Here is a 9,972-nt window from a genome sequence, read left to right as displayed (position 1 = left end):
GAACAGGTTTGGTAGAAAGCTACGGTGGCGCGAGTCCTCGCCACGGGGGGGGGGGCCACGGAGGGCAGGGAGGGAGGGACTTCCTGTCTGACAGAAGGTCGTGAGGTCACAGAGAGAGAGAGAGAGAGAGAGAGAGAGAGAGAGAGGCGGGACTGCGAAGCGACCCGCGGAGAGTGATTAGCTACTTCACAGCGGCCCCGCTTCTACACGGCAACACAAACATGGTTGGTTTATAGATTTACACTTTTTTTTTTTTTTCCTAAATAGTTTTTTTTTTTTTTTTTACTCTCTTTTGTACATATTGAGATTAAAATATTATTTAAGGAAGACAGAGTTATCAGAGTCCTGTAGGTGTGGACAGACACCCCCCCCCCACCCCCCCCCACTCCCATCCCCACTTCACACTCACACTCACGCACACACGTACTCTCACACACGCTCGCTACCCTATGGCATTATGGGAAACAGACTCGCTGAACAGTGTCCTCCAGGGGGGGGCTTTGTCTGTCCGTCTCCCTGGCCCCCTGCACAGAGACGCCATCTTGCATAAAGACATCACTGTCCTCCTGATTGGTTGATCTGTTGTTATGGTAACCCCCCGCGGTGGTGGTGGTGGTGGTGGTGGTTGGTGGTGGTGGTGGTGGTCGCCGTCGCTCCGAAGGGTCTGGGTTTGATGCCCGCTCACCTGGAAGTAGATGTGTTGGAACAGGAAGTTGTCACGCCTCTACGCCGTGCTGGATTTGCCCAGCTCCTCTCGGATCGCTGGGGGAGACAGAGAGAGGGGAGAGAGTGAGGAGAGAGAGAGAGAGAGAGCGGAAAGAAGGGGGGGGGGAGAGAGAGAGAGAGGAGAGAGGGGCGAGAGAGGGGAGAGAGGGACGAGAGACAGAGAGGGGAGAGAGAGCATGCGAGAGAGAGGGAGAGAAAGAGGGGAAAGAGGGAGGAGAGAGAGGGAGAGAAAGAGGGGAGAGAGGGAGGAGAGACAGAGAGAGAGGGGGGGAAGAGCGAGCGAGAGAGGGGCGAGAGACAGAGAGTGAGAGAAAGAGAGGGGACAGAGGGAGGAGAGACAGGGAGAGGGGAGGAGTGGAGTGGGAGAGAGAGAGGGAGGAGTTGGAAATAGAGACAGAGGGAGGGAAAATTGAAAAGGGAGAGTTAGCACTATTGTGTGTTTTTGTCTACAGAGCCATCCTTTTGTAGGTGTGTGTGTGGGGGCCTTTTTGTGTGTGTGTGTGTGTGTGTGTGTGTGCGCTTGTATTTGTGCGTGCGAGAGAGATAGAGTGAGTGCATGTGTGTGTGTTACCATCAATCAGCTCTTCTTTTAGTTTTGACAGCTCCTTCCTCATCTCATCCAGAATGTCCTGAAAATAGAGGAGGTGGAGGAGGTGGAGGAGGTCAGACTTAGAGTCCAGTTCATAGATTAACAGTGACATGTTTAAACCGCTTCATAAAGAGAAATGACCAACTTAAACCGGTTTAAAAGAGTTAATTGACCTGTTCAGTTCAGTCCAAATAGAACTGACCTGTCTAGACCAGTTGTAAGCAAGAGCTGACCTGTTAAAACTGATTGGTTTAAACCGGTGGAAAGCGAGAACTGACCTGCACCAGTCTAACAGAACTGACCTGTTTCAAACCGGTTGAAAGCGAGAACTGACCTGTTTCAAGCGGTCGTAGTCGAGAGGTTCGGCCGACACTCCGTTGGCACTTAGAGATCCAGTCGGAGGAGGAGTAGACTTAGGTCTGAGAGAGAGAGCGAGAGAGAGACTATTAAACTCCACAGACTGAGGAGCAGAGAGAGAGAGAGAGAGAGAGACTATCAAACTCCACACACTGAGGTCGGAGAGAGAGGGGAGACAGAAGAGCAGTAGTTGCTCATCAATTTCATGTTAAAATATAGTTCATGAGCTCCATTCATGAACTAATAACCATAACGTCGTCATTTACAACAATATAAATATAGTTATAAACCGTCTGAACATATTTATAAGTATATTTATAGGTGTACTTAAAAGCAGGTGTGCCAACTATAGTGGTGTCGGTGGAGAGAGAGGATGCAGTCAGGTTAACATGCATGTAAACTCTTACACATGCAGAAGACGAAGACGCCCACACACAAACACGCACGCACAATTTATATACACTAAAGCTTCCAAGGAGCCGGCAACACGCTGTATGATATGATAACTATTCAGTAGAGCTACCACGTGACCTTATCAAGGAACAAGGCGGTACGTTAACACAGCAGTAAGCTAAACGCATAGTAAGCTAAATACATGGTAAGCTAAAAACACGGTAAAACTGCTCAATATGCAGTACGATAACAGCATAATATACTGCAAAAAAAAAAAAATGTTTTGTATGATTTAGCTGCTAGTGTGAAGCGTCTTTGAGCATTGGGAAAAGCGCTACCTAAATTTGATGAATTATTATTATTATAAAATATATTATTATTATAAAATACACATTAAGCTACAAAGTAAGCTAACCACATAATAAGCTAAATACACAGCCTGATAAATATAAAGTTAGATAATAACATGTTATGCTGCTGAACGTATGGTAAGCTAAATACACAGTAAGTAGTTAACCACATAGTAAGCTAAAGTAAGATAACAGCATTACAAGCTAACTTAACAGTAAGACAACTATATGCACTAAGCTTAAGGTGTTCTATGTTAGTTAGTTATATAATGACCGACTAACATAGAACACCGCCATTGAAATATGAAACCAAAAAAAATCAGATGATAGATAAAGAGATTATTTTATTTGTTGTTTATTTGCCTGGTGAAACATTGACTAAATGTGCCAGCGTATGTCACCACTCTTACTGCAGTCAAATGAATGAAACAGCAGCTGCTCTGGTGTGGCCTATGTGTGAACGTCTTATCAGAGGGCCACAAGTGGGTCTGGGGTCACTGTGGATGATAAGGCTGTGCCAGGTCTCAATGTCTCTGTGGTCCCCATAAACAAGTCTTCTTTAGTCAGCTAGTCTTGTTAATTCTGGTTTAACTATACACTGGTTTACCTAGACCGAGTTAGCTATAGTCTCGGCCAGCTTGTCTGAGTTACCTAGTATTGCTTTACTCTATACTGGTTTAACAAGTCTGGGTTAACTAGTATTGGTTAAATAGTCTGGTTTAACTATGAGTAGTCTGGGTTTAACTAGTATGGGTAGTTCAACTACTATGGTTTAACGGTAGTTTGGTTGAAGAATTATAGGTTGATGGTCGTCTGGTTTAAATATAGTCAGCAGTAGTCTGGGTAAACTATAATGGTCTGATTAGGCTGGTTTAGATATGTGTAGTCTTTATGATTTTTAATCACTAAACTACTAAAAACCAAAGCAAAAAACAGAAGTAGTTAAAGGGAGGATCAGCGGGAGATGCCAGAGAACTTTGTGGTGATGCTGACGATACGATAATGTACGTCAGTAATGTATTAGACAAGTCGTTTGTTATCAGTCACCACTGACAGACTGCTGGCATGTCCAGAAGAACCCAGTATCAGGCATGAGAACGGTGTCCGCAAAGACACGCAAGGAACAAAATCATTTGTAAAGTTAAATTCCAACTGCAACATTCACAAAACAAAACCAAGCCAACACGTCCAGCACAGCAAACCTAGGAGGAGAGTGCAGGGCCTTATAAACCCTCTGAACTGATCTCACTACCTGCCGGAGGGGTCTGCAGACATGGCATTCCTCCACGGGGACTCTCTTCTGTGTAGCAGAAACATGGGCTTTTCAAAGTAAAGCTCCTCAGAAACGGGCCCCTTAAGGTAAAGCTCCTGGAACGTTGACTTTTTCAAAGTAAGGCTCCTGAAACACTGGCTTTTCAAAGTAAAGCACCTGAAACATGGGCTTTTCAAAGTAAAGCACCTGAAGCATGGGCTTTTCAAAGTAAAGCACCAGAAACATGGGCTTTTCAAAGTAAAGCACCAGAAACATGGGCTTTTCAAAGTAAAGCACCAGAAACATAAAGCTCCTGGTGGTATGCCCCAAACAACCAGCTCCATGATGGCAAATGACGGTTAAAAAAATCATCTGCAAACAATAACCTACTAATTGACTATTAAACACCACCGAGGCATTATTATAAAATACATATTTTTCTAATTAGCAACTGGTAGCACATAAATCTCCACTTTACAACAAGAAACCCTCAGACTTTCTCATGTTCTGTTAAACCCCCATCAGATGGCTACCAGAAAATGATTCTGACATTACCCATTAACTGTTCATATCCTCCTCTATGGTTCCTCTCCAACAGAACGCCAGCGGATCAGAGGGGAGGACATGGTTAGGCTCTGATCTAAGCTTTAGTCAGGTTAGCCAGCTGCACAACAGATAAAGCAAGTGTTGTCATGCTAAAGCTAGCCGCCGGGCGCTAACGATGCACCCCATTGGTTAGCTCACTCTGTCCACCGGTCACACGGTGTTCAGCACTGCCAGCGGTAACCATCACCAGCCAACGGAGAAGGTTAAAACGAGATTTCAGTTTGGTGGTAAATGGTGTCTGCGTAAGCGTCGGGTTGATGAGCGGTGAGAACAGGTGATGACGTCACAGATCAGGTGAGGAATGACGAAGGCTAGGAGGCTAGGAGACCACGTACCTTCCTATCACCGGAGACTTGCTACCGTTCATGGTGTTGGCCCTCTCCCACGGCTTCCTCGGCATGTCTGGAGAACACACAGCAACGCAATGAGCTGACTATACTACTGTAATACCACTATACTACTACTATCACCACAATGAGCTGACTATACTACTGTAATACTACTATACTACTACTAATACCACAATGAGCTGACTATACTACTGTAATACCACTATACTACTACTATCACCACAATGAGCTGACTATACTACTGTAATACTACTATACTACTACTAATACCACAATGAGCTGACTATACTACTGTAATACCACTATACTACTACTATCACCACAATGAGCTGACTATACTACTGTAATACCACTATACTACTACTATCACCTCAATGAGCTGACTATACTACTGTAATACCACTATACTACTACTATCACCACAATGAGCTGACTATACTACTGTAATACCACTATACTACTACTATCACCACAATGAGCTGACTATACTACTGTAATACCACTATACTACTACTATCACCACAATGAGCTGACTATACTACTGTAATACCACTATACTACTACTATCACCACAATGAGCTGACTATACTACTGTAATACTACTATACTACTACTAATACCACAATGAGCTGACTATACTACTGTAATACCACTATACTACTACTATCACCACAATGAGCTGACTATACTACTGTAATACCACTATACTACTACTAATACCACAATGAGCTGACTATACTACTGTAATACTACTATACTACTACTAATACCACAATGAGCTGACTATACTACTGTAATACCACTATACTACTACTATCACCACAATGAGCTGACTATACTACTGTAATACCACTATACTACTACTATCACCACAATGAGCTGACTATACTACTGTAATACCACTATACTACTACTATCACCACAATGAGCTGACTATACTACTGTAATACTACTATACTACTACTAATACCACAATGAGCTGACTATACTACTGTAATACCACTATACTACTACTAATACCACAATGAGCTGACTATACTACTGTAATACTACTATCACCACAATGAGCTGACTATACTACTGTAATACCACTATACTACTACTATCACCACAATGAGCTGACTATGCTACTGTAATACCACTATACTACTACTATCACCACAATGAGCTGACTATACTACTGTAATACTACTATACTACTACTAATACCACAATGAGCTGACTATACTACTGTAATACCACTATACTACTACTATCACCACAATGAGCTGACTATACTACTGTAATACCACTATACTACTACTATCACCACAATGAGCTGACTATGCTACTGTAATACCACTATACTACTACTATCACCACAATGAGCTGACTATACTACTGTAATACCACTATACTACTACTATCACCACAATGAGCTGACTATACTACTGTAATACCACTATACTACTACTATCACCACAATGAGCTGACTATACTACTGTAATACCACTATACTACTACTATCACCACAATGAGCTGACTATACTACTGTAATACTACTATCGCCACAATGAGCTGACTATACTACTGTAATACCACTATACTACTACTAATACCACAATGAGCTGACTATACTACTGTAATACCACTATACTACTACTAATACCACAATGAGCTGACTATACTACTGTAATACCACTATACTACTACTATCACCACAATGAGCTGACTATACTACTGTAATACTACTATCGCCACAATGAGCTGACTATACTACACTACTACACTACTACAACTAAATGAGCTGCACAATACAACTTACTAAACTACTATACTACAGTACTACTATAACTACAATAAGCTGCACAATGCTACTATGCTATTTTTCTACCTCTACTACTATAGCCTGCGTTGTGTGTTGTTGTATCGTGTGTCTGTGTATTAGTGTCCAGTGTGTTGTTGTATATTGTGTGTCTGTGTGTGTGTGTGTGTGTGTGTGTGTTGTTGTTGTTGTGTGTGTATTCGTGTCCAGTTTGTGTGTGTGTGTTGTTGTCCAGTGTGTGTATCCGTGTCCAGTGTGTGTGTGTGTGTGTTGTTGTCCAGTGTGTGTCCAGACTGACCTGGCGTGCTACAGGCCGATACTTTAGGGGTTGTGTTGACATCGCCATCCTCCTATTGGACGAGAGAAAAGGGTCAAAGGTCATCATGGAACCCAGAACTCAGGATGGATGAGGATGGATGGATGGATAAGAGAGCGGATGTTCCAAGACTCATTGCTCGTTGGCCGGAAACGGAAAGGGGGGCTGTTTGCGTTTGGTTGTAGTCTTTTCGCTCGGTTCTCCGTCTCAACAGTAGGGCTAGAACCGAACGAAAAGACTACAACCAAACGTAAACAGGCCCCCTTTTCTGTTCCTGTTTTAACGAACGTTTAGGGTGGTTTTAAGGACAGGTTTGATTGCCCGTAGCCAGCCATTCTGAAGCAGGCAGGGCGATTCTAAATGACCCGAGACAGGACCAATAGTCCAAATTTCGATGTCCTTTAAGCACACGATGAGGTGCACATCATGTACTTATGAATGAACACATTAACATATAATACAATGAATGAATGAATGAATGAATAAATGTCATACTTACTGATCTCTGTTCGGGTTCAGGAGAGGAGCCCTTGTCTGCAATTCTCCTCCTGTAGGAGGAGAATCACAAAAGAACATTGATACCATCAACATACAAACACCACAAATGTACACTGACCAATGTACTCACTGTCTGTGGCTTTGGATAAAAGAGTCTGCTAGATGTAAACGTAAACACAAACAACATACAAACACCACGCAACGCGCCATCCAGTTGTAAAAGACGACCTAAACTGTATTTATTTACACAAATAGCAGTTGTCGCCCACTCTGACCCCACAGTGTATGTGAGTGAACTGATTCAATTAACAGTTTTAATTAACTGATGAAATCAACTTTTTAATAAAATGTTAAATGAGCATTTTTTTTAACAAACTGATAAAATAAACAGTTTTGATAAATGCGCGGTGTGTGCGTGTGTGGTTGCAGTACTACCTCCTGGCCAGCAGAGCGCTCATCTCCTCCATGAGGCCGCCTCCCCCCGGCAGGGGCCCGTTCCCCCGGGCCTCTGGTTTGGCCCCCAGGGCCCCCGCCATCGCCGCTGCCATCGCCGCCGCCGCCCCTGCATCTTCTCCCTGGAAACCCCCCACAGAAACCCCCCACATCTTCCTCATTGGTAATTTAAGACATCACATGCTGATGGTTCAGCCCCCGTCAACCCCGTTAGTGACATCACAAGTGGGCGTGTGATGTCACCCAGACTCCCCCGTTATCTGCCCCGTAGTGACATCACAAACGTGGGCGAGTCCGGCGTGAGGCGTTGTGGTTTGCGACGTAGCAAACGGGTGGATTTTGAAAGGGCCTCCTCACACCATTAAAGGTCACCGTGCCACCAGGTGTGTGGGTGTGATTGGCCGCTACGAGCCGTTTTGAAAATCTGTCTCTTATGACATCACAGGTGGGCGTGTCCACCTGTGATGTGTGCCGGGATAGATCAGTCTTACCAGCCTGCCTGCCCAGTGGACCGCAGCAAACGCTGCTCATCTGTCCCGTCACACATCTAGGTGGACCTGTGATGTCATAAGAGACAGATTTCCAAAACGGCTCGTAACGGCCAATCACACCACACCCTGGTGGCACGACGTCACGGGACCTTTACTGTTAGAACAGGGTCAGTGAGCGGAGAAGAGTGTGTGAACGTCCAAGAGACGACAATGTGTGTGTGTGGCAGCGCACACCCATGTGTGTGTGTGTGTGTGTGTGTGTGTGTGTTTTGTGTTAATTTGTGTGTCATTCGTACGTCAGCGTTCTCCGCAACCAAACTCAGTGTCAGAGTGACACGAGGTCATCGTCCCCAGCAGCCAATCAGGACTCACCCGGGACACCTTGCGTAGCTTGGCTCCGGCGAGGGCGGCAGCCAGGCCGGAGAGGGGGCGGTCCTCCGAGGGGGCGAACAGACCGGGGGGGAGGGGCGGGGCCGGGGGCGGGGCCGGGTGACCCAGAGGGGGGGGGGGCCCCGGGGGAGGGGGGGGGAGGAGGAGGAGGCGGGGCTCCGGTGGTGGGAGAAGCCCAGGTGGGAGGCAGGGGGGGGGGCAGGGGGAGGCGGGGGGTGTCCCCCCGGTGTGGGGGTGGGGGTCACAGTGGAGCCCGGCGGCAGCGGGGGAGGGGGGGGGGGAGTGGGCGTGGTCAAGCCGGGCGTCTGCACCACGTCTGTAGGGGGAGGAGGAGGAGGGGGAGGAGCCACAGTGTGAGTGTCAGGTATATGAAGAGGATCGATGTTACCTGGGGTGAGACCTGATCACCAGCTGGTCCCTTAGAGCCTGTTATTATCAGCCTAGCCTCACTGCTGAGCCTAACTCTTAGCCCTTAGCGTAGCTCAGAGCTGTTAGCTCGTAGCAAACTATTAGCCTGGGTCTTAGCCCTTAGCCGAGCTCTTAGCTTTTTGCGAATACTTTTACCCGTTAGCATAGTATTTAGTATTACCCTTTAGCCTAGCTCTTAGCTACTGCACAGTAGAGTAGCTCTTCACTTTTAGCCTAGCACTTAGCCTAGCTCTTAACATGCTAAAAATGGTGATGTAGTTTGAGAGCATGCAAATGGGAAGATTATGTATTTTCCCATCATCTGAAAACACACAAAACACACACACACACACACACACACACACACACACACAAGCACACACACACACACACGTACACACACATTATGAAACAGGCCAGGCTTGTTATGGACAGTTAAACACACACGCTCTACTGGTCAATGTGTTCACGCTGCTCCACACACTGACGCGGGGGTGAACACGAGCACACGCACACATCCTCAATCTATAGCAACATGAACTCACTCAACTCAACGCTGATGAGCTGCTAATATTAAGACATAAATAAATAAGACACAAAATTCCAAGTATTTAATCACTGATCGATCGCCTGAGGTCAAAGGTCAATCAACGATTCTAGTCCTCCATGTTGGATCCCCTGAAGACCACGTGACGGTCCTGACGTCTTGTCTCTAGTCAGGAGGTGAATGAGAGCCGGTATACGGCATTTCAGAATGTTAGTAAACAATAGCCGTAACGACACTTCCGGGTGGCAGAACGAGCGGCTACCACTGACCAGAAGCTATCCAGCCGGCTGTAAACACAAATAATAATAATAAATAATAATAAATAAATAACAATAAAGACTATGTCACACAGTCAACAAAACATTGTTGTTGATCTGAAGTTGAAACGATGACGAAAACTATATTAATATAATATAATATATTATATATATATATATATATT

At 45.2% G+C, this 9,972-nt stretch overlaps 1 protein-coding gene across 1 annotated transcript; it reads right to left on the bottom strand.

Annotated features, from left to right (window-relative positions):
• Positions 1-399: 399 nt before the first annotated feature.
• Positions 400-9,149, bottom strand: LOC311364200 (protein enabled homolog; the record flags this gene model as incomplete). The annotated part of the gene is given in 11 exon segments (XM_084484211.1): positions 400-762; positions 1,298-1,355; positions 1,650-1,734; positions 4,609-4,675; positions 6,726-6,777; positions 7,243-7,291; positions 7,677-7,816; positions 8,558-8,713; positions 8,715-8,774; positions 8,776-8,891; positions 9,140-9,149. Coding segments are annotated over 11 exon segments (831 nt in total). The 3' UTR covers positions 400-724.
• Positions 9,150-9,972: the final 823 nt, after the last annotated feature.

Source organism: Micromesistius poutassou (assembly GCF_964030765.1).
Source record: "Micromesistius poutassou genome assembly, chromosome: 19".
NCBI lineage: Eukaryota > Metazoa > Chordata > Actinopteri > Gadiformes > Gadidae > Micromesistius > Micromesistius poutassou.
This window is presented reverse-complemented; position numbering and strand designations above follow the sequence as displayed.